The sequence below is a fragment of the Bos mutus genome, chromosome 11 (genome assembly GCF_027580195.1).
Source record: "Bos mutus isolate GX-2022 chromosome 11, NWIPB_WYAK_1.1, whole genome shotgun sequence".
Lineage (NCBI taxonomy): Eukaryota > Metazoa > Chordata > Mammalia > Artiodactyla > Bovidae > Bos > Bos mutus.
This window is the reverse complement of record NC_091627.1, coordinates 13652431-13677739: the sequence shown is the minus strand read 5'-3', so window position 1 is coordinate 13677739 and position 25309 is coordinate 13652431. Positions and strand designations below refer to the sequence as shown.

At 44.3% G+C, this 25309-nt stretch overlaps 1 protein-coding gene across 2 annotated transcripts in view; it reads left to right on the top strand.

Moving 5' to 3' along the window:
* Positions 1–25309, top strand: part of MRRF (mitochondrial ribosome recycling factor) — a 59811-nt gene that overhangs the window by 20369 nt on the left and 14133 nt on the right. For both annotated transcript variants that reach the window (XM_005895075.2, XM_070379044.1), the window contains one exon: positions 2920–3011. In XM_005895075.2, coding sequence (XP_005895137.1) covers positions 2920–3011 — 92 coding nt within the window. The remainder of the gene's footprint in view (positions 1–2919; positions 3012–25309) is intronic.

The window sequence follows — 25309 nt, the reverse complement described above, 5'->3', positions numbered from 1 at the left end:
CATCGGAGGGCGTCTGTTTGCACTGGGGCGCTGGCGGGCATCTCTTCAGTGAGGGGTAAAGGCTAAGAGATGGAAATGGGATAGAAATGCATGCCTTTTTGTCGGAACCATGAGTAGGTCAGAAGTCATGTTGGGAAAATGACTATAATTCCCTGAGTTTCTGTATTCTGTATCAAACTAAAATGTACATGTTTAAAGTGTTTCAGAAGAACTACCTCTTTCAGTAGGTTTTTTTGCAAATGAAACCACTCTTGGTTCATATTTTTTCTGCACGCGAAAGGACACAGAACAGGTATAAAATGATAACAAAATAAGGCTTTTGGGAGGGGTATAAACATGAAGAGGTTTTCTAACAGGTTTGAGCCAGTGCTTTAATATACATATTAATCTACTTATTCAGCAAGCTTCTACTGAGCACTCACTGCATCCTTGGCACTGAACCTTGGACAGGGAAGGTGTAAATATTGAGCTGTATCTCCTGCCCAGCTTGGAAGCAGCGGTGGGTGCTCCCATGCTTGCCTAGGAAGGCTGTGTGACAACACTTGGGCCAAACTGTGAAGGGAAAGTGGAGGTGGTGGTGGTGGGCTGGTCCAGCCAACTTACCAGTCTTTCCTTCAATGAAAATCTTCAAAAAAATATTAGACTTGAAATCAGGTCAGTTCTTCAAAGTGGTGATTCTCCCTTTTTAAAAAAAAATTTTTTTTAATAGTCTATTTATTTATATTTTGGCCACACTGAGAGGCATGTGGGATCTTAGTTCCCCCGACCAGGGATAGAACCTGCGCCTCCTGCATTGGAAGCGCAGGGTCCTAACTTCTGGACTGCCAGGGAAGCCCCTCCCTTTATGTTTAACTTTAGAAATCTGTGTTTCATTTTATTAAAGAAGTTGGTAGTTCTCTTGTAGAGGAAAGTTTCATTTCTTTATCCAGCTCTTTTATTTACCTTGGCCATACGCTTTATACACCAGACCTAGTTCCAAATTCTTTTTGGCTATTAAAAAAAAAGAATCAAATTCCCTGTGCCACAGTTACTGAACACATTGAGCTAGTGGATCTGGGAGGTCATAGAGACTAAGTAACGTCACTGGATGGAGAGTTGAGGAGCTGAGCCTCCTCTTAACACTGCCAGTAACCAGAAGCGTGATGGGCGAGGTCTTCACTCCGTTGCTCTTGGCTTTCAGGGACTGTGTCTCTGTGTAGGGGTGTGACCTTTACCAGCAGGTCCCTGCACACATAAGGAAGGGACTGGATGTCTGAGATCCCTTCCAGCTCCATAGTCTGTGGTCAGAGGTACATTTTGAGAATTTATCATTTTAAGCAGTGGCTGCACAGTTAAATTCTGTAGCCCAAGGGCATGATTTGTCTTCTTGTGGAATGCTGGTTTGTCTTTTTGACCTAACGATAACATCTTATGTCCCTGTAGAATTTAGGTCATTTTACCATGAAATGGATGAGCTTTTTAGGCATGCCCTTGAAACAAAACCCAACCTGGAAAAATAAAATAGGTGTGCAACAAACCCCATTTATTTAAACCGGAAAGTCTAGGGAGGAACTCAAGGCTGGGAGTTGGCTCCGTTGAATCCAAGCGACGTGGATTGGCTCTGGTCAAACCTAAAATTCTTTTGAAAATCAGGGGCCTTGTTTTCATGAATGGCACATTGTCACACCAATGAAATTCTCTCTTCCACACTCCCTCCTCTTATGCGGTAGGATTGCAAACCGGGTGTGGTTATAATGTTGCTTGAAGTTGAGATAAGGCAGTTTGGGAGAGAGCAAGGCTGTGTCAGAAGAGACCCAGATGGACCTTAGGACAGCGGTGCATCAGAGAACGATACTCTGAGATCTGTAAGAAACCATAATGGAAAAAAATGTGAGAAAGAATATGTATAACGTAATCGTGTTGCTGTACAGCAGAAATTAACATTGTAAAAGAGCTATAGTTTGATGAAATAAATTTTTTTTAAACAAAGAGGGACTTTGATGACAGTCCCGTGGTTAAGACTTTGCACTTCCGCTGCCGGGGCCATGGGTTTGATCCCTGTTCAGGAGAACTAAGATCTGACATCGCATGCCTCATGGTACAGCCACAAAAAAGAGAAAAAAATAAAGACAGCAGTGCATCAGCTAGGTGATTACATCAGCTTATCATTCTCCGGGGGTTTGTGCATTCTTACCTTTATTGAATGTGTTTATATAATAGCACCCCTTGCCTGGGTGTTACAGGCACCCAGACACAGAGGAAGATGCATGGCTCATGTTACCTCATTTAATCCTCTCTGAGGTACAGTACTGCAGGGTCTCAGATTACTACATGGAGCCTCAGAGAGGTCAAGCTTATTGCCCAGGGTCACATGGTTAGCAGAGTGGGGATTTGAACTGAGATCTTCCATGCTTCCTTTCTTGGCACACACACCAGCAGAGATTCATCGCTCATGCCAAAACACAAGTGAGGTTGGTGTGAGCATAGATGTGAGTGAGTTAAATTTATTTACTCATTCCACTCGGCACTGGTATATTTTGAGTGTAAAATGTCAACTGGAATTTTTAATGTATAAAATCTTTCAGCTGTCTTTACACCAATCTTTGCACAGACCAGCCCCCCTCCCTTGAGGATTTATTGTGGTTTTGATCTGCGTTGCCTCAAACCATTGAAATCTTTTCAAAGAAGCAGAGCTGTTTTCTTTTTATTTTTTCCTCTATGCTTTTTTTCCCTCCCGCAATACACTGGTACCAGGAGTGGACATAGTTTGCTATTCAGCTTGATCAAAGCACTCTACACCAATGTAACTTCCTGATCTTACTGGTAACAGAACTAAATGTTTCCATGTTCTGCCAAGATGGGTTGCCAGTTATCGACAGAGGGCTTGCATCTGGTAATAATTATTTACTAATTCTGTTTACCTTTTGATCTGGTTTTCAGTGTACAGCTGCAGCTATCAAGGCTATAAGAGAAAGTGGAATGAATCTGAACCCAGAAGTGGAGGGGACGCTAATTCGGGTACCCATTCCCAAGTAAGTCTGGCTGACACTCACATATTTTGATGTAATGGGGCAGCTATCTTTGGAAGGAAACCAACACTCCATGATACTGTCAGTCTGATGGTGTACTTTACCTGTGTCTCTCATCCTGGCCGGCTCCAGCAGCTTTTGAGATCCAGTTTATTGATTCAGATGCAGCAGTAAAACTGACAAAGTTCTTGTCCTCATGTATTTTATAGTCCTATTGGGAAGATAAGACTCATAAATAAAGTCATTCCAGATAATGAAATGCTGTGAGAAAAGAAAGGACAGTGTGTTCCAATAGAGGGTGACTTGCTGAGAGTGATGGTGGCAGGGACAGCTTCACAAGGAGGTCACGTTTCTGCCGACAGTTGAATGATGAGGACAAGGCAGCCTAGGGGAAGAGCTTTCCAGGCAGAGGGAACAGACAGCCCAAAGGCCCTGAATCTGAAAAGACCTCAACACTTGTAATCTCTAACACAAATTTCTGGAAGAGTCATTTTCCCATTAGTCCTCACTTGTTGAAGAATTTTAGGTATAAGAAAGAACAGAATATTGTTAATTACGTAAATATATAGAACTTAAGAGTTTCAAAGGCATAAAGTGTGTGTTTATTTTTAAATTAAGAAAGAAAAGAAATAATAAGACCTTGGCATATTTGATGAAGAGAAAGCCATTGTGTCTCAGTGGTGGTGTGGGGTTGGATCGGTGAGAGGCCCATGCTCTCGGCATTACAGGCCCTGGTGAGTAGTGTGGGCTGTGCTGTCACTGTAGTGGGAAGCCACTGGAGGCCCTTCAGCAGAGGCGTGATCTGAGGTTGACTTTTTAGGAGCTCTCTGGCTGCTGGTTAACAGATGAAATGTAGGGGGACAGAGTGGACCCGGAGAGCATCGTTGGGAGGCCACTGCAGTAGTCTAATTCCAGGACTTGGTGTGTGCTAAGTCGCTTCAGTCGTGTCCGACTCTGCGACCCTATGGACTGTAGCCCACCAGGCTCCTCTGTCCATGGGATTCTTGAGACAAGAATACTGGAGTGGGTTGCCATGCCCTCCTCCAGGGGATCTTCCTCACACAGGGATTGAACCCACTTCTCTTACATCTCTGCTTTGGCAGGTGGGTTGTTTACCACTAGCACTACTTGGAAGCCCAGCAAGCCCCAAGTAAGTGTTGAATTCATTCAGTCACTCAACAAATATTTTTATTAAGCCCTAACTACCTGCCAGGCCCTTTCCTGTTTGTTGAGATAGAACAGTAAATAGCACCAACAAGAAAAAGTCCCCATCCTCCTGGGGCTTATTTTATAGTCAAGTAGGCACAGTAAAGAAACCCATAGCTCAGATGGTAAAGAATCTGCCTACAATGCAGGAGACCTGGGTTTGACCAGTGACAGATTTTATTTTCTTGGGCTCCAGAATCACTGTGGATGGTTACTGAAGTCATGATTTTAAAAGACACATGCTCCTTGGAAGGAAAGCTATGGCAAACCTGAACAGTGTATTAAAAAGCAGAGACATCACTTTGCCAACAAAGACCTGTATAGTCAAAACTATAGTTTTTCCAGTAGTCCTCTACGGATATGAGAATTGGACCATAAAGATGGCTGAGCGTCATAGAATGGATGCTTTTGAATTGTGGTGCTGGAGAAGACTCTTGGGAGTCCATTGGACTGCAAGGAAATCCATCCAGTCAATCCTAAAGAAAATCAACCCTGACTATTCATTGGAAGGATTGATGCTGAAGCTGAAGCTCCAATACTTTGGCCCCCCAATGGGAAGAGCGAACTCAATGGAAAAGATTTCCTGATGCTGGGAAAGACTGAGGGCAGGAGGAGCAAGGGGCATCAGAGGATGAGATGGTTGGATAGCATCACTGATTCAGTGGAGATGAGTTTGAACAAACTCCAGGAGATGGTGAAGGACAGGGAAGCCTAGTGCGTTGCAGTCTATGGGGTCACAAAGTCTGACACAACTTGATGTCTGAACAACAACAGGCACAGTAAACAAACAAATACATGATGTCAGGGGATGGTAAGGACTATGAAGGAAAGTAAGCAGGCACCACTTCAAGGGAAACAGATGGGGAAACAGTTGAAACAGTGTCAGACTTTATTTTTTGGGGCTCCAAAATCACTGCAGATGGTGACTGCAGCCATGAAATTAAAAGACGCTTACTCCTCGGAAGAAGAGTTATGACCAACCTAGATAGCATATTGAAAAGCAGAGACATTACTCTGCCAACAAAGGTTCGTCTAGTCAAGGCTATGGTTTTTCCTGTGGTCATGTATGGATGTGAGAGTTGGACTGTGAAGAAAGCTGAGCGCCGAAGAATTGATGCTTTTGAACTGTGGTGTTGGAGAAGACTCTTGAGAGTCCCTTGGACTGCAAAGAGATCCAACCAGTCCATTCTGAAGGAGATCAGCCTTGGGTGTTCTTTGGAAGGAATGATGCTAAAGCTGAAACTCCAGTACTTTAGCCACCTCATGCGAAGAGTTGACTCATTGGAAAAGACTCTGATGCTGGGAGGGATTAGGGGCAAGAGGAGAAGGGGATGACAGAGGATGAGATGGCTGGATGGCATCACTGACTCGATAGACGTGAGTCTGAGTGAACTCCAGGAGTTGGTATTGGACAGGGAGGCCTGGCGTGCTGCGATTCATGGGGTCGCAAAGAGTCGGACACAACTGAGCGACTGATCTGAACTGGACTGAAGGGGCAGTGAGTGTTAGGGGTTTTATTTGTAGGTAGGAAGGTTCAAAAAGGAAGTGACATCAGAGCAGGGACCTAAGTGAAAGGAATGAATGAAGCCTCCCAATAACTAGAAGGGAAGTGGAATGTGAACTTGTCATCATGTGCCACACATCATTCTGTATTCCTTTACATAGATCACTGCATTTGTCACACAACTTCTGTAAAATAGATTTTTTTCCCCAGGTGTGGAAATTCAGGCTCAGAGAATGTGTGTGTCTTTGAGGTCACACAGCTTATGCTGAAGCTCAGGTTTAGTTGATTCTGGAGCCTCAGGATGTACCCATGCTAGCAACAAGAATTAATACCAACACCGAAGAGTCCAAGAACTTCCCTGCAGACCTTTTTCTTCTGCTTTTTGGCCAGAAAATGGCCTCTGTAAGTCAGAAATAACACTCTGCTTTGAAATCATATGAATTGGGAGCTATATAAGAAGCAAATAGACCTGAGTTCAAGCCCAGTACTTGTTTTCTTGGTTAGTTCGTTGATTCGCTTAGCAAATTTTCTACGAATGTGTTACGTGCCAGCCTCTGTGCTGGGTGTTCTGGTTGCATGTGGATCTAATGTTGGCCTTTGTGTAACTCAGGGCTGTGCGGGCCCCTTGTTTATATTACTGGCAGATTACTTGTGGAGTTTACTATTACCTACAGTTTATAGATGAAAAAAATTAAAATTCACAGAAATTAAGGGACTTGCTCAATATCACATGGCCAGAATTTGAATTCTGAGTTTTTCTGTTACCATATTTCAGGCTCTTTCTTCTGCGCTCAATGTATAGGTGGGTAATTCTGGAAAGTGCTAGGTGTACTCACGTCCATCAGAAGCATGACTCGCAAGTGGGATGGATATAGTCAGCAGCTTAATTTTTTTGTTCTTGCTGCTATGTCTGTGAAATCTTGGCAAAGCCTCTTACCCGCCCTCCCCACCCCCGCCCCGAGCCTCAGGTTCTTCATGCACAAGATGAAGGCATTGTTCTCAGTGGTCTGCCAGGTCCCTTTTGGAGCTCCAGAATGCTGTGATGCTGTGAATTGATGCCCCTAAATGCTCTTTGCTGACTTGGATTCTTATAGAGTGGCCCAATTGTGGATCATGTGTTTCTTTCAAAGAACTCGCTGACATCATGTGCTCCTCTGCAGCCCCACTCGAGTTAATGGCTGCAAGTTTTGAAAGATCAGTGAGTTTAACTTGAATTTCCAAAGACATGGGGATCTGTTACATTATATTTTGCATTATTTTATGTTGGTTAATGGGTGTAATCCAAGAGAAAGTTGACGGACCAAATCCGTCTGCTCCTGCAAACCTCATTTTTTATATACTTTCTTCCCTTTGACAAGGTGGTAAGGTCATGGGGCCCCTTACTGCATTATACGTTTGGTAGTTTTCCAGATAAAAAATGAATGATCTGTTCTTTATTATGGAGGTTGTGTCATGTGAGAGGATAAAGGCTGATTTAGATGTAAAGAGGACCAAGGTTTTTGTTTGGTTTTGGCAGTGACTTCCATATGACTCTGGGCATGTCACCCTAGCAGATTGTAGCCTTCTAGTTCCTCATTTGTAAAATAAATGATATAATACACAATGATAGCTAGATCTTTGGTGAAATTAGTAGAGAAAATAAATTAAGTAGTGTGATCTCCTTAGAGGAAAAGAAGCTATATAAATATAAGATACTAATAATATTTCAACAGACATACAATTTTCCTTACATACATAATTTTACTTCAGGAGAAAAGGAAGGAGTGAGGAAGGGAACAAGTATGCTGAGTACCTACTATCTGCCAGGAACTGTTGGGTGCTTGAGATACACAAAAGAAGTGCAGAAGTCTAATAATTAAATTTGCACCTTGGTAACACGAAAGCCTGGAATGGAGTTCTGATTCTTCTACTTTTTAGCTTTGTGACAGTATCAGCTGTCTCTACCTCTCTGAATCTCAGAGAGCTCGTCTGTAATGTATTTATAGGGCTTGCCTTTTATAGTTATTGGGAGATTTCAGTGAGATAATGTACGCAAGGCTTTTGAAGTTTATTAAGCACTAAGTTAATGCTGACAAAGGTTCCTTCATTCCTTTTCATAAATAGGCAGGTGCATCCCTCCCTTTAAAGGATGGGGAACCTGAGATACCCAGAGGTGAGGCATTGGCTCCAGGTCACACAGCAAACCTGTGAGGAGGAAAATAGCACACTAAAGCTTATTTTAGGAGTCTAGGAGGTGAGAGGTAATCAAATGCATAAATTCCCAGGATTGGTTTCTGATGATAACATTTCAAGTTTAAGTCTTTAAAAATGTACCTTCCCAGTTGATTATGATTCTTCCCCTAATGACAGTCTACCGGTTTGCTTTCCTGCCTTCAGTCTGGATGCCCAGAGCTAAGTTTTATTTTCAGTTGCAACAGATCTCAGCTGGTACCTCACCCTCTATACACTCCTCTGATTCTTATATTCTTATTTAAATGAGTCTTCTGAGTACATGACTCTTCCTACAATCTGCCTCTGATCCTTTTGGAAAGAAGGCAGAATATAAACCCTAAAGCAATAACAGGTCAGACTTGGAGCCTGGGTGGTTCCTATCACCAGGCTTTCTTTTCATAGCCTCTGCAAATCCAGCTGCATGACTGTGAGCAAGTTCTCCTGGCTGTCTTCAGTAAGATGACCTTGGGCATTCCCAGCTCTGGGTTACATCCGCCCCCACTGACAATGTATATGGGTTTTGTTTTCTTCTCTGGCTGGTCTTCTCCCATTTAGAGAAGTCAATCAACTGGATGGATTCTTTGAACATTCCTGTTAATCAAGATTCGTTGAAATAGTTTCTTCTCTTTTTGTTATTTATGTCATCAGGTTCTGGGTCCTATTTATTAACCACCTGCACTACAGGTTTAATGCCTGGAGATACTGTGCTGAATGCCTGAGGGTTTCTCCCTGCATTCTCATAATACCACTCTGAGGTCAGGAGATGGTTCTTATGCCCACTTGCCTGATAGGAGACCTGAAACTCCCAGGAATCAGTGTCCACTGTCATAGGGCTGCCTAGGGGCAGAAGCAGGATGGAACGCAAGACTGACATACTGCCTTTTCCCCTGTTCTTGCCTCCTGGTAGCAGCTTGTTTTGGTATGTCAGTTCTTCATTTCTTAATCAGAGACCCTGAAAAGTTTTGAGCAGGAGTTTGTTTTGGTCGGGCCCCCAGCCCATTCACATCTTCTTTATGCCCCCAAACAAACAAACAAACACTCTCTTACTAGTTGTTTTACCAAATATTGATTAGAAAACCACACAAAGTAGAATGACGCTGTTTTGTTTTGAGAGCACTGAGTTCATCTTTGATTTTAAATAAAACTGTTAGGAATCATGGATTCACCGAAGAGATTAAAGTACCTGGGGTCGACTCATTCCCCGGGGAAGCTGCCTCCTTCCTGGATTGTCCTCCTCTTTTATTATTTCTTGTCAGTGTCTGCATGGTTTTACTTTAAGTAGGATTAAATAGAAAATCAAAATACTTCCATTCTATTCTCCATAGGGCATCACTTTTATTTTTAAATTTTGTTTTGCAGTATAGCCAATGAACAATGTTGTGATAGGAGTCTAGAAAGATGGTGCTGATGAACCTGTGTGCAGGGCAGCAGTGGAGATGCAGATATAGAGAAGAGCCTTGTGGACACAGTGGGGGAAGGAGAGGGTGGGGTGATTTGAGAGAGTAGCATTGAAACATGTGTATTACCACACGTAGAAATAGATAGCCAGTGAGAATTTGCTGTATGATGCAGGGAGCTCAAATCCAGTGCGCTGTGATGACCTAGAGGGATGAGATGGGATGGGAGGTGGGAAGGAGGTTCAAGAGGGAGGGAACATATGTATATCTATGGCTAATTCATCTTGATGTATGGCAGAAACCAACACAATATTGTAAGGCAGTTACCCTCCAAGTAAAAATAAATTAATTAATAATAAAAAACCAATGTGATAGTTTCAGGTGAACAGTGAAGGGGACTCAGCCATACATATACATGTATCCATTCTCCCCCATACTCCCCTGCATAGGGCTCAACTAGTAGCACCTTGTTCCAGATTTTTTCTATGCAGCTTCAGACACGTGTCTAAATCTCCGTCTCCATTTTTCTTGTGATGACATGGGATTATATTATACCCACTCTTCTGCACTTCCCTTTTTTAACTTAATGTATCATTGCTCTGGTGAGAGTTCTTCTTTACTCTTTTTAAGGGTTGCATAGTGTTTGCCTGTTACCTATAGCATTAAAGAGTTGCCATTTGTTGAATATCTTGGTTGTTTAAATTGTTTTCTTTTTTGCTAACAGTGTTGTAATGGTCTTCTAAGGATCTTCCTGTTCTTCTGCTAGAGGTAGGAAGTGGTAAATAGGGGACTGTAACTGGGGGAGATGTGCACAGAATGTGGGGCGCCTTGGTGTGAGCTTTGCTCCTTGATTGTCACAGTGCTCATTTGCACTAGTGTGCTGCATATTGCTGAGCTTCATGGAGACATGGACGCTTCAGGGCCAGGCGAACATCTGCAACACACCTGAGTGACCCCTCCAGTGGTCCGAAGACTCAAACTTGACATCACTCTCTTAGGAAACCCCATTGATATTTCAGTGGCTCTCATGGCTCAGTGCTTGTTGATAATAATACTAAGCAAAGTGACTACTTAACTGAGTGCAAACTATAGTGTAGGCCTTATACTACATTATTTAGGTCATTCTGTCATTCCCTATTTTTTTGGTACATGAGCTAAGTAAGCCCAAGAGAGGTTGAATAACTTGTTCAAGTTCATCTAGCTAATAAAGATAGAGTTGTGCACGATTTAAATATGGGTCTGCTTGACTTCAAAGTCTATTCTTAACATCTGTGGACCTCCGAGAGCACTTTTTCTTTTTGTAATAAGGGGCAGCAATTAGTATTTTAAAGTTTAATTATATACCAACCCACACCATGTGGAGCATAATTGCCAGAGCTCAGACCAGGATGCATGATCTAAAAGTGAATTTGTACACCGCTTTTTGGCGTGGAGGCAGTCTGGAATATAAACAACTTGGGTATTTTTTTTTTTTTTTATTCAACTATATTGAGGTATATCTTTCATACAAAAAAAATGGACCCATTTCAAGTGTACATGATAGTGAATTTTGACAAATGTATGTGTCCCTGTAACCACTATCTTAGTCAACCTGTAGATCACCTCAGTCATCCTGAAAGTTCCTGTGCCCCTTTGCACGTCAGTCCCTATCCTCCTCTGGCACCAGGTGACCTCTTAACTGCTCTTATGATCATATAAAATTGTTATGCTGAAATATGAAACTTCTAAGATATTTATAAATTTATTCAACAGATATTTATTGAGCACCTACTATGTGTCAGGCATAATTCTGACATGGAGGATTACAACAGTGAGCAAGCCAGACACAACCTCTGCCTTTGTGGAACCTCTGCTGGGTTCTGTCCCAGGGCTGGGAAGATCCCCTGGAGAAGGGAAAGGCTACCCACCCCAGTATTCTGGCCTGGAGAATTCCATGGAATGTATAGTCCATGGGGTTGCAAAGAGTCGGACACTATTGAGTGACTTTCACTTTTCACTGGGAAAATGGACAGTAACACACACACACATAGTGTGTGTGTGTCAGCGGCCACATTTTTCTCTCTGTGGAGAAAAAGCAATAAAGGACATTATAGGGGTGGTCGTGGGCTGGTGCAGTTTTAAGTGGTGTATTCACTGAAGGCTTCAGGGGAAAGGTGATAATTTAGCATAGAACTGAGGACATGAGAGAGCAGACTATGCTTATATTCATCACTAAGGCAGAGGAAGCAGCAAGTGCAAAGACCCTGAGGTGGGTGTTCAGGGAGTAGTAAGATAGTAAGAGTGCTCAGTGGCTGTAGCAGAACACGGGAGGGGAGAGAAGTAGGAGCTGAGATCAGAGTGAAATGGGGAGGCCAGTATCATGTAAAGTCTTTATTAGTCAGTGTTCTCCAAAGAAACAGAACCAATAGGGCATATATGTAAAAAGATTTATTGTAAAGAATTAACTCATGCGATTATGGATGCCGACAAGTCCCAAGATCTGCAGTCTTGGGAGACAGAGGCTCAGGAGAGCTGATAGTGTGGTTCCCAGTCTAAAGGCCAGGGGGCTGGAGACCCAGGAAGTGCTGATGTTTCAGTTTGAGTCAAAGGCAGGGGAAAAAAAAAAACATTGTTGCAGTTTGAAGGCAGTTGGGCAGAAGGAATTCCTTCTTATTCAGGGGAATTCTGTATTATTTTTGTTTTTTGCAGGCCTTCAAGTGATTGAGTGAGGCCCACCCACATTAGGGAGGGCAGTCTGCTTTACTCGGTCTAAAGATTTGAATGTTCCACTCGTCCAGGACATCCTCAGAGAAACACTCAGCATAATGTTTGACCAAATATCTGGGACTGCTATGACACAAAAAATTAACCATCTGCTGTATACCTGAAACTAATACAGCATTGTAAATAACTATACCCTAATAAAAATTAAAATAAATAAAATTAGCCATCATAGTTCTTATAGACCCTTATAAAGATTTTGGTTTCTGTTTGGAGTAAAATGGGAAGTCATTGGAGGGTTTTGAGCTAGGGAGGGACATGATCTGACTTAGGTTTTGAAAGGATCATTCTGGCTGCCGTTTTGAGAATCACACTGTCTGAAGGTGAGGGTGAAGGCAGGGACCATTGGGAGCTATTGTAGTAATCCAGGTATGGGGCCTGGACTAGTATGGCAATGGGATTGGTTAGAAGTGATCAGATTCTGGGCACATTTTAAGGAAAAGCTACCAGGATTTGCTGACAGATTGGTTGTAAATTTAGGAAGAAAGATCTCAAAGATGACTTCAAAGTTTTTGACCTGAGTAACTGGGAAGGATAGAGTTGCCGTTTACTGAGACAGGGCAGATGTGGGAGGACAGACTGGGTGTGAGAGAAGACCAGGTTTTATCCTGTGTTTAATTTGAGATGCTAATAGACATCCATGTGGAGAGGTCAAGTAGGCTGTTAGGTATGTAAGTTTAGAGTTCAGACAAGGCTGTGGGCTCGAGAGAGAAATCTGGGAGGCATGAACATGTAGAAGAAGCCATGAGATTAAATGAGATTACTTTAGAGAATAAATGTAGATGGTGAAGAAAAGGGTTTGGAAACAGCCCTGGACAGTCCACATCAAGGTTTGTGGGTCAAGATGGTGAGGAGGAACCAGCCAGAGAGACAGAATAAGCGGCCAGAGAACTCTGGAAAGTGTGGGATCCTGGGAACCGACGGAAGTGTCTTAGAGGAAGTGCCCATCAGTGGCACTGGACGTTGCTGATGGACCATGGAAGAGAAAGCCTGAGAATCAATCATCGGATTTCGCAACGTGGTTTATTTATCAGTTAGTCTCTGGTATAAAGGAAAGAAAACACAAGGGGTTTGGGCTTAGACAGACCTAGGTGTGAGTTCCTGTTCTGTCATTGTCTGGGTTTATCTACTTGGGTCTTCTGAAAGCAGACCCCAGGACAGAATTATATGTGTGAGAAATTTATGGGCAGGATCCTGTGAAAGAGAGGCTACAGGTCTGCCACTGGTAAAGAATGGAAAAGAGAGGTTTGCGCAGACGATGACGCACTGCAGTGCATTTCTGAGGATTCTGCCGGACTGACGGGCTGCTCCTGAGGGACAATGGCCCGTTAAAGGAGACTCTCTACCACTGGCTGACAGTGCCCCTGAAACATGCCCACTGTAGAGATCTTGGGCAAATCATTTCATTGTTGGAAGCTTCAGCCTCCTTATCTGTAAAACGGGCATAACTTCTATGATGTTTTTTGAAGAGTAATGGGATATTATATGGAATATTATGTGTCATAAACTTTAATTCTCTTTTCTTATACTATTTGTTATTATCTAATTCTCCTGGTTAAGGAGTTATTGAAAACATTCTTTTCTGATTATTTGGTAGTAAAACCAATGATATTTTCTTCCTGTTTGCTGATGGCTCTTTTAGTCCTTAACAGTTTCTTTCCCTCTCTTCCTCACTAACCCCTCCCCCAACCCCATGTTGTTTTGGGGTTTTTTTCCTGTCTTTTCCTCCATTTTTAGGGGTGGGAGGAGTTGAGTCATTATGTTGTAATTATCTTGGAATTTAAGTTGCTCAGGAACACTGTAGTTTGATTGTTAATGAGCACTTGGTTTGTTCTTTGAATATGAATTATGGCGAACAAGACCTCCTGGAAGGTATATCCAAAAGAAGAAAATCCTATGACTAGTCCTGCCTGTGGTATGAGACTCGCTTAGTGTTTCTAGAAAGGCCAAGGGGCTTTGACTGTTCTTGACAGCCCCTGCCCACTGAACTGCTCCCCAGGTCCTCACAGTTGGCTCCTACCTTTCCTTCTGCCCTTGACAGCAATGATAGACCTTATGCCTAGGCCAGGCTCCTCCCTCAGACTTTATTCCAAGGTGACAGCATGGAGGAGAATTCTCCTTGTGACTGGACCAGGCAGTTTCACCAGGTAACAGTTAAAAACCCTGGGTTGTGGTTCTCCTAGCCTGGATTTTCTTTCTGAAGTTTTTTGTTTTTTTTTTTTTGCAGCTTATGCTGATGTACAGTCTCTCATGGATGATTCCCAAGTTTTTCTAGGGAGAGCAAGGTCATAAGGCAGGGAGGCAGGGTCCCCAGGCTGAGTTAATAAATAGGGGTAATTGCTGTACATCAGGGAGAGTGGAATTGATACCTGGAAGAACCAAGGTCAGAACAACTTGAAGAAGAGAATCAGTAAAATGAGTTAGGTGACTGTAGGCTAGTTATTTCAACTCGTTGAGTCTCAGTTTCGTCATCTGTAAAATGGGGTAGTAGAAAAATTTACTTTTCTGGAGGGGTATTGGGAGAAACTCTTGTGAAGGATAAAGGGAAGAAGGAGCAGGAGTGACAAGGAGAGTCTTTATCTCATGATGCAGGTCTGACACCAGTGAAGAAAGGAAAGAAATCCACTCAGTGAGAAATAAATGTAAATTTTTAAAATCGTCGTTATCAAGTTAACTGCTGTTGAGTGTTCCCATGACCTCTTGTGCGTGGTGACTATTAACTGTTATGGGGGGGCAGTACTGCCGTCCCCCAGCTGAGGAGACTGAGGCATGCTGTCTGCCACTGAGCTTTCCACCGGGGAGACGAGTACTGTTCAGTGACGAGAGCCAGGGAGTCATGCAGCATTTTTAACAGCTTTACTGAAGTCTAATTCACCCACGTAGAGTGGATACTACAAAGATTTTTAGTGTAGTCAGAGTTACTCAAGCTTCACTACATTGATTTTAGGACATTTTCATCACCTCACAAAGATGCCCTGAGCCCACTAGCAATCACTCCCTACTTCACCCCAGGTCACCCTCGTAAGGGTCGCTCTAGGCAACTGCTAGTCTGTCTCTATAGATTTCCCTATTCTGAACGTCTCATAGGAATGCATTCACAGAGTATGTGGTCTCTTGTGACGAGCTTTTTTCACTTGCATGATATTTTCAAGGTTCATCCATGTTGTAGCATGGATCAGGACTTCATTCTTTTTTCTTGCCAAATACTATTCCACCGAGTGGATATGCCACGTGTTATTTTTCCATTCACAGGCCGATGAATATTTGAGTTGTTTCCACTTTTTGGCTATTATAAATAATGCTGCTATGAGCATGCTTTTAGTTCTCTTGGGTATAAACATATGAGTAGAATTGCTAAAGTCCTGTGATAACTGTTGAACTTTTTTAAGATCTGCCAAACTTTTCCACAGGGACTGCACATTTCATATTCTCCCCAGTAATACTGAAGGACTCTAATTGCTCCATCTCCTTGCCAGGACTTGTTGTTGTTGTCGTTTTGTCATTATTACCATCTAAGTGGGTAGGAAGTGATGTCTCGTTGCAGTTTTGACTTGCATTTCCCTGATGTTAGTGATGTTGAGTTTTTTGTGTGTGCTTGTTTGCCATTTGTGCATCTTTAGAAGAATGTCTGTTCAGGTCCTGTGCTCATTTAAATTGTGTTGTTTGTACTTTTATGTTGAGGTGTAGGAGATCTTTATATGTTCTGAGTACTAGACTTTTATTAGATATATGACTTTCATCTCTTTAATTATAAAAAGAGTACACATTAATGTAACGATTTCCTACAGAAAAGTAAAAAGTTTCTTTATTGCTCCTCAAGGATTCTTCCCTGAAGTAACTTGTTGGTAAGTTTAATAAATATCCTACCAGATTGTAAAAGGTGCACACACACACACATATTCAGTTTACAGAAGTGGGATTAAGTTTCTGCCATCTGCAGTGCCACAGCTTGTTTATTTATTTATTTATTTTTGGCTCAACAGAACCTTCCGTACATCTTTTCATGGTGATCTCATTGTTTCTGTGCGTACAGAGAAACACCATCTTGAGACGGGTATAACACAGATGAGGAAACTGGGGATCAGAAAGTTACGTAATTTGCTCAGGGTCACAGATTAGTAAGCAGGGGGGTCATGGCTCACATCGAGTCTGTCTGTTTCCACGCCCCTGTTCTTGCCACACTATGGCCTTGCTTTCTGGGCTGCTAACCAGAACCCTCTTCCCTCCTCCTTGCTCTGCGGCCCCTCTCTCTAGGTGCTGTATCACTCTGTGGATCTTAAACCAGGGAGAGTGTGTCTCATGTGCATATCCTTGGACATACTGATAATACCCTTTTCTCACACAGCTCTCACACATACAGATCTTTAGTGATGGTGAAAGGAAAAAAAAATCAGAAGAGACTGCCTGAATGACTTCACTTGGGTGGGAGCAGCCATCAGCTGCACTTGAGCAACTGCAGCTGCTTCTCTGGCCCCTTTCGTGGCCACTGCCTGCTCTCACTGCTGCTCTCCAGGGTTGCTCATTCCTTTATTTGGCTGGTGGATGTCCAGTCCATTGTTTGTCTCCCCTTCCAGGCCTGGCGAGCCTCCGTGCGGTTATAGGATGCCCCCTTTCTCCTCACCCAGCCTGTGGGTCTTTAGAAGCGCCTTCTACTATTCAGACCCCAAGTGTGTAGAATGGGAGCTCCCTCCCTGCACAGATGTTCTGTTTGAAACACATAAGAAAGTGCAGTCAGGAATCAGCGGAGCATGCGCTGAGCAGAAAGCGCCATCAACACCTATGCAGAACTGCGCCTGAAAGGACAGGTTCCTTCTCCCCTGCCCCCCTGTCGTCCACCCTGTGTGTGCTGCACCTGCTCACAGGACCCGGTTGGCTGCCCGAGGTCATCACCGTCCCACGGCCGACCCCTAGGGACCCCCACCTCCTTTCTCCCCACTGTGTTTAGGCTCGCCGGGGAGCTGGAGGAGTAGCAGTGAACTCTGTCTAAGCAGGTCTCGGTGAAGGAGCGTCCGAGTCACTGCAGCTGCTAAGAAATAGTGGCTTAGGTTTGTCTAGCACCAGCAGGGAGGCCTGAGATTCACGAGTGAGGCTGCACTGGGCTCAGATCCCAGGTCTTCCAGGAACCTGCGTGGCCTTGGGCAGGTTACTCAATCTGTCTAAGCCTCCGTTTTTCTAGTCTTCAGAAACCAGGTAATAAGATCAGTAATGTCACAGGAACGATGCAGAAGTTGACTCAGTGAGTGCACAAAGCATGCGTCCCCTCAGAGCCCGGCACGTGGAAAGAGCTCTGCAAATGTTCGTCAGTGTTACTCTGATTGAAGGGGAGCAGATGGCACTGGAGCCAGAGGGCTAGGCAGTTATCAGGGAGCCCTTACTGTCCTCATAGTAAGGCTCCTCATTCTCTGCTGGTCTTGCTTCATTTTCTTCGTAGCACTTAGGTGTCGGTTTACAGATTTGCAGGTGCCCTCTCTCTCCTTTACTCGAGTGTGACTTGGTGGTGCTTCATCTGTTTTGTCCCGTGCTATATCCCTAGCTCTGGGGACAGGACCTAGCATGTAGTAAGGACAGTAATGGCCCAGGGTGCCCGCTGCTGTGCCAGGTGCTATTTGTACATGAACTACGATATTCATGACAGTCTTCAGAGGTAGGTGTATTATTTCCCCTATTCACACCTGAGGATGCCGAGTCGTAGGGGAAGGGAGTTGTCTGCACCCAGTGTCACGGTGATGAGGAGAAGGACAGGCATCTTTCTCAGACCCTGGGTCTGTGGCCACTAGGCTCTGATCGCTCAGTGGGAAACTTCACTGTTATTTTTATTACTAATCTGACGAACAGCTTTTAAAATAGTCAATACCCATGTATGCAGAATTCCTCAATGATCCTCTCTCATTTGGTCCTGACTGTGGAAAAAGAAGAGTAACATTTTTATTACTCCTCCCACCCCGCCCCCATTTATAGTAAGGAAACAACAGATAGTGTTTATTGGGCATGTCCCCGTGACCAGCACATTTAGTAACTCTCTTAATCCTTGCAACAGTCTCATTAACTTAGTGGTATTATATACATTTGATAGATGGGAACACTGAGGCAAAGAAATGAAATGCTTGCCCAGGGCCATACGGCTAAGCAGTGATAGATCTGGGGCCTCAAACCCTGGTTGTGTGGCTTCAGAGACTGTTCTTGTGAATGCTTCCTTGTGATCTGGGGAGGAAAAACTAATCGTGCACAGGTACCCAGCCTCGAAGTGGCAGAGCTGGGGGTGGAAATCAGCCTTGGCCACCACACCTGTGTTATCCTGTACGTGAGAGCAGAAGGCAGAGTTACCTCCATGAATCCCTGAACTTGGATTTCCAACCTTTGGGTGACAGGGAAGGAGAAAACGAGTGACTTCATCTTGATCACTCAGCTGGGAGTGTGGAGCTGTGACCCCTGACCTCAGCTTCCTCTCTTTCCATCATGCTGGGCTGTATTTCAGGACGGCATGTCTGCTTAGCCAGGCCTCGGTCACAGGACAGGCCTTTGAAAGCAGGTGCCTAGTTATATGTCCTCAGAAAAATCGATGGTACTGCTGATGGTAGAAGTCTTTCCAAAGTGTGTGTATGATTTTCTTTGGGCTAGAAGGACACCGCATGTTTTTATGAGACACATTAGTGCCTGTTAGACTGGCTGGTGAGCTGTGGGCAGGGTGCCGTATGCAGTGGGGGGTGGCTAGGAGAGAGGGGAGGGAGAATCATGTCCCTAGGAGTGTAGGAAGTCTGGCAGTACTACACAAACAAACACATTTCCTTCAGGGCCAGCAGCCCCACAACATCGGGCAGCGCCCACCAGCGAACAGTAAAACAGGGCCTGTGACTGCTGCTGACTGCAGGCCGATGCTGCCGTGTGGGGAGGCGACCCATCACGGAGGCGGGCATCTGGGCTTCTCTCGGTGGAGCCGTCAGAGACATGTTTACGCAGGCTGTTTGTTCCCTGGAAGTGCGAGTCCCTTCTTCTCCCTCAGCCTGTCCCAGGCTTCTGAAACCCAGCTCCTGTCTCCTGGGGCCCCCATGCCCACCCTCCTCTCTTCCCATCCTGTCCTCCGGCGGCCCACCAGCTGGTCAGTAGCCTAAGCTGCTAGTGACTCAATCCTCTGCTCTCTCTCCGACTGCTCACGTACTGTGGTCCCCCAGCTTTGGAGATTCTGCAGTTGGAATAGGAAAGCAGCTGCACTGTGTGTGCTGGAGTGTGTGCACACTGCGGTGTGCTGAGCCTGTGCCACCGTCATCTCATTTAATCCTTGCTCCCGCCCTCTTAGTAATATTCTTACTCCTACTCTACACACGAGGAGACTGAGTCTACAGAAGTCCAACAGTGTGCTCACGGTTCTGAAGCTAACAAGTGGCAAAGCAGGGATGCCAGCTTAGGTCTTCCTGGCTCTGAAGCACATCATTTCTACCTTTTTAAGTCCCCCCTAAGTGACCAAGGACACTTTTGAAGTCTGATGTCTTATAATCTGGTTTTTACCACAATTGCCACACCAAGCGTAGCTTCCTCTGATGTACCTCGGTGAGTGTCTTTGCACATGTCCCATTCTCGTTGAAGCCATAGGAAGTATCGTTTCAGTATCTGCTGTGTGAGTGGCTAGCAGAGCATGCCCCTCAGCTTATTGTTTATGGGAACACACTCAAGGAGTTCTGCAGGAAGGCCCCCATCCAGGATGTTCCTGGAAGACCCGCCTGGTGGGGTTTGTACAAGCAAAGCGTGACCCTGCCAGCTCAGCTGAAGCCCTGCCTTATGCTGGGAGGATCTCTGACCCCAGCGGAAAAGGCTGCTCTCTTCATCACTCACCCGGGAGGCTGCTGCAGGCTAGTCGTGAGCTCTCTGTCCGCCTGCCAAGAGGCTTTGGGGCAGACTCTTGCCTTATGCTTAGATCTGGTTGGTACCTTGGTTTCTGCACAAAATCCAAGTCTGATCTCACTTCTGCTTTACTCATACATCTGTGATATTCTGTGTTGGTCTTAGAAACAGTCTACTCTTTTTTTTTTTTAATTGTAGTGTGATATACATAGGACGTTCCTGTAGCTCAAGTGGTGAAAAATCTGCCTGCAGTGCCGGAGACCAGGTTCAATCCCTGGGTCGGGAAGGTCCTCTGGAGAAGGGAATGGCAATCCACTCCAGTATTCTTGCCTTAAAAATCTACCATTTCAGTTATTTTTAAACGTACAGTTCAGTGGTATTAAGTACATTTACACTACTGTACAATCTCCAGAACTCTTTTTGTCTTGTGAAACTGAAACTTTGTACCCATTAAAAGCAACAGCCCCCATTCCCAGATCCCCCAGGTCCCTGGTAATTGCTGTGTTATTTTCTGTGTCTGTGAATTTAACTATACCAGGTGACATCATATAAGTAGAATCATGTAATATTTGTCCTGTTGCTGCTGCTGCTGCTGCTAAGTCGCTTCAGTCATGTCCGACTCTGTGTGACCCCATAGACGGCAGCCCACCAGGCTCCCGCATCCCTGGGATTCTCGAGTGGGTTACCATTTCCTTCTCCAATGCATGAAAGTGAAAAGTGAAAGTGAAGTCGCTCAGTTGTGTCCGACCCTCAGCGACCCCATGGACTGCAGCCTACCAGGCTCCTCCATCCATGGGATTTTCCAGGCGAGAGTACTGGAGTGGGTTACCATTGCCTTCTGTTGAGTCTAGCTTATATCATTTAGCATAATCTTTTCAAGGTTTATACATGTTATAGCAGAATTCTCTTGCCTTTTTAAGGCTGAGTCATATTCCACTGAGTGTATCTACCCAGTGTAAATGTCCATTCATCTGTCAGTGGATCTGCTAAGTCAGAAAGCGGCATCGAAGGGCCTGCCTACTAGTCTTGCCCCTGCTAGGCTCACCGGCCTCCTCTCTGGTTGTAGTCCTTCTCCTCTGCTTTCTGTGCTGCAGCCACGCTGCCTTTTTTCAGTTCCCCAAGAGCAGGACCCTCCTCACCTGGAATAAGGCCTTTATTTTACATGGACCATTTGCTCTGGTGGGAATGACCTTTGCCTAGCTTCTCCACTCTTACTCATCTGAACTTAAATATCCCTTAACTTAAGTATCGTCACATTTTCTTCTGGAGTCCCACAGGAGAGTGTGGTCAGCCCCCTGCTTATTATTTTCATAGAGCTCTTCATGTCTTTATCATGGTTCTTACCGCTGTAACTTATTGATTAACTGTGCATGTGTTTGTTTAATGACTGCCTTCCTTGTCAGACTGTAAACTCACTCTGACATAGTGGATGGAACACAGCAGGTGCCCAGTAAATAGCTACTGAATGAAACTGTAAACTAAGTGAATGAATTAATATCAGAAAGAGAAATGTTAAATTACTAATCAGATCTCAAAAAAATCATCTTACGGGAACCTAGGTTGTTTGCCCTGTGATTTCTCATTTGATAAAAACCTTGAGTAAACTCTTCATTATTTGGAGGTACCTCTGTAGTTGCCCTCGGGCTTTCCATGGGGGCTCAGTGGTAAAGACTCCAGCTGCCAGTGCAGGAGACGTAGGTTCCATCCCTGGGTTGGGAAGATCCTCTGGAGGAGGAAATGGCAACCCACTCCAGTATTCTTGCCTGGAAAATCCCATGGACAGAGATGCCTGGTGGGCTATAGTGCATGGGGTCACGAAAAGTCAGACACGACTGAGCACGCACGCACACACTATAGTTACCGAACATGAACAGCAGTAGCCACAAAGGCAACTTAGGTTTTCTGGTTGTTTATTTCCTACCATGCTTTGTACCGTTCACTTTCCGTATATTATCTCGCCTATCCTCATAAGAACTCTGAAAGGGGCTTTCTGTTTGTTTATTTTCAGTCCCTTTTTCCAGATGAGAGGACCAGGGCTCAGAGAGTTTAAATCGCTTACTTAAGGTCACTCAGCCAGTACCTGGCAGGTGCAGAAGTGGAGGGGTGTCAGGGGTGGTTGGAGCACCTTCCTCTCTGCTAGCACCCTTCCCCTCATTAATAGAGAGAACTCAGTTTCTCTCTGTTTTATAAATGGGGTGTCTGCCTTGATTTTCTTTGAATCCAGAGTTTTCTGGCTAAAGAAGCATTTGAAAACCCCAGGTCTTCAGAACAAATGTGATGCCCCTTTTTCAGCCTCACACCTGTCTCCTACCGTGCTTCTGCCTGGAGTGCCCTGTCTTCTGCAGCCAGTGAGTCGCTATGCATCTCTAGGGCACTTCCCAAACCTCACAGCAGAATGAGCTGTGCTCTCCATGTGCTCCTTCCTCCTGCAGAAAGCCTGTCCCTCCATCCCAGCAGTGCTCTTCCTCAGCAGTGGTTGACGAGTCTGTCTGCGCTGCTGGACTGGGCCTCTGGAGAAGTTGGACCAGGCCTCCCTCATCTCTGGCGCTCCTCAGCCCGGCCCAGGATCTGGCAGTGAACCCTGGGGCCCCCGCCAATGCTTGATGAGTGAATGCAGGCCAAGTGCAGAGCGGGTGCTCAGAACCAACTGGCTGAGCCGAGAGCCTGAAATACAACTAGCCTGAGCTCACAGAACCTCGTGAATGCGAGATGGAGATGATCAGATGTATTAATCACTGGTTTGGAAAGGCATTACAATATTTCCATAATAGAGTATGTTTCTTTTCTAAAACAGATGTGCCTCGTTGTTTCATGAGGAAGTAATTAAGTGTGTTTGATTAAAACATTCATAGACGCTATCATTTATTCAAGGCTACTACTATATGCTGCTGTCTTTACTGGTGCTTTATATACATCATGTTTGCTTCTCCCAATCCCCTGGACAAGGTGTTTTCATAATCTTTGCTTCAGAGATGAAGAAACTGAGGTGGAGAGAGATTGAGTAGCTTGCCCGCTTCTGAGTCAGCTTCTGAGTGATAGATACAGGAATAAAACATGTCTGACTGTACTTCAGAACCGAGCCTTTCCATCACCCTGACTGCTTCTGATCTTGTAATTCTGGATTCGTTCAGCTCAGCACCACCCGGAACCAGCATGCAGATGACTCTCTTCCTCTCAGCACTTCCTGTGCCTGGCATCCCCTCCCCCTCCTCCCTTCTCCCTCGCACCCTCACTGTACTCCCCCACACTCCCTCACTGTACCCCCCACACCCTCACTGTACCCCCCACCCTCACTGTACCCCCCCACTTTCTTAGATTATTGCCTCTGTATTTGCATCCTGAAACTGACATATTTTTGTCAATGTCAATAATTAAATACTACAATGTGTGGAAACTGGTTTCAATAGTGTAATAGTGTCACATTTTCATTAATCAATATAAAAAATATTTTATTAAGGCCAAATTACATATATTATGATTTTGTTTTCTTTAGCCATTTACTCTCAAGATTTTTTGAGTCCCAATTTGTATAGTTTTGAACATGTGATTTTTTTTCCCCCTCCATGTAAAATATAAGTGTAGTAAAAAAAACAGTTGGTTAGATACATTTTTTTATTTTTTTAAAGATTGTCTAAAAAGCAAGCTATTTCAAGTTATATATGAAATGTTAGATTGAAATACTTCTCTGTAGAGAAGTTTAAGAGGTTTCTTACAGACTTAGATTCATTTATTTTCTGCCCCTCCTAGTGTTTCAGCAGGATTAAGCTTTTTGAATCAGCGGATCAAGTTTTAATTTTCCTGTTCCTTCCTTATACTGACATATGCTTTGGCAGAACAAAAAAGAGACCTAAACATGTCAGCATGATTTTTGTTCAATGAATTAAAAACCATAAAAGTAACAAGATCTGATCCAAATCCCTAAACTCCTGACATGGTGGTTTTGTCCTTTTCAGTCCCAAGATTCATATTACTGACTTTGAAAAAAGCTTTCTGCCTGGAAGCAGAAGGAATGGCAGCAGCACATAATTTATTTGAAATAGACTGCAAGAGGTAGGCAGCCTGGAGTAGCGTGAGGAATGCAGGCTGGAAGGTCTGGATGTGAATCCCAGTTGTGTCACTGAAGCCCGCAGGCGGGTTACTTAGTGCCTGCGTACCTCAGTTTCCTCATTGGAAAGTGGGGGTTTTAGAATCTAGTTTGATGAGTTGTTGTGAGGTTCAGTGAGGGAATAAAGTACTCACCTAGCACTGAGGGGTTTAATACTGGTAGGAGTCAGGATTATTTTCATTTTGAGAATATTTTGAGAATTTGAGAATTTTGTGAATTCAAATAGCTGGATCCAGAAGGATTTATTTATCACTCAGCTGCCCACTTTATCTTCACGGCTTGTCCTGGCTCAAAATCCTTTCATTTTTTTTCTCATCCTATCAGAGAAAACGTACTAGGTAAATGCATTAAATCTTTAACTCCTATTTGTCACTGTTTCACATGGAACACTTATACCCAGGATTTGAGATTATCCTTCATAAGCCAGAATCATGTTGACTTAAGGGGTCAGGAACCATATGCCAGTGATGTCCAGTTCAGGATTCAGGAGGCAGAGCATTTTTTCATACTAAGACTATTGGCCTTTGAAGCAGGCCAGCATAGATTTGGCTTTGTGTAAGATACCAAACTTTTTCATCCGTAAAATGGAGTTTGTGATCTTATAAGACCCTCTATGATGCGGCTTTCCAGCCTCTTTTCTTGTTACTCCCTTCTTTGTTATCTGTGGCCCATTTGGTTCCTCATATGACCACAGTCTCCTGGTAACCTAAAGCCTTTGTTCATGCTTTTTCTTCCTCCTGGAAATCCCTACCAATACTGGCAACTTGCATGTATTTTTTAGATCCTTGTGGGCTATTAGTCGAGATAGGATGAGCAGTGCTGTAGTAACAAGCAGTCCCCCAAATCTCCATGCCTCAAACAGCAGAAACATTTCTTATTCACACCACGTGGGGCACTGTTCACCATTGTCTCTCTGGGACCCAAACTGATGGAAGTTCCCTCTCAACCTGCGCTGCAGCCAGCAGGGACAGATGTGGTAGAGCACATGTGGGCTCATAAGGCGACACCCATTCTGCTCACATCTCATCAGCCAAAGCAAGTGGTGCAGCCACAGCAAACTTCAGAGGGGAGGGGAATGCATTCCTGCTGGAAGGAATCAGGATCAGAATACCAGTGAACAAACCTAATGCCAGCCGCACTCAGGTATTGTTTCCTCAGGAAAGTCTTCCCTCCCTCTACTGACCCCTCCCCAAACACAGACATGCTGTGTTGTAAGTCTCTTTACTTAGCGCTCTGCCTAGCTAAGCTCCCTGGGAGCAGGACAGAGGTCTGTCACCTTCAT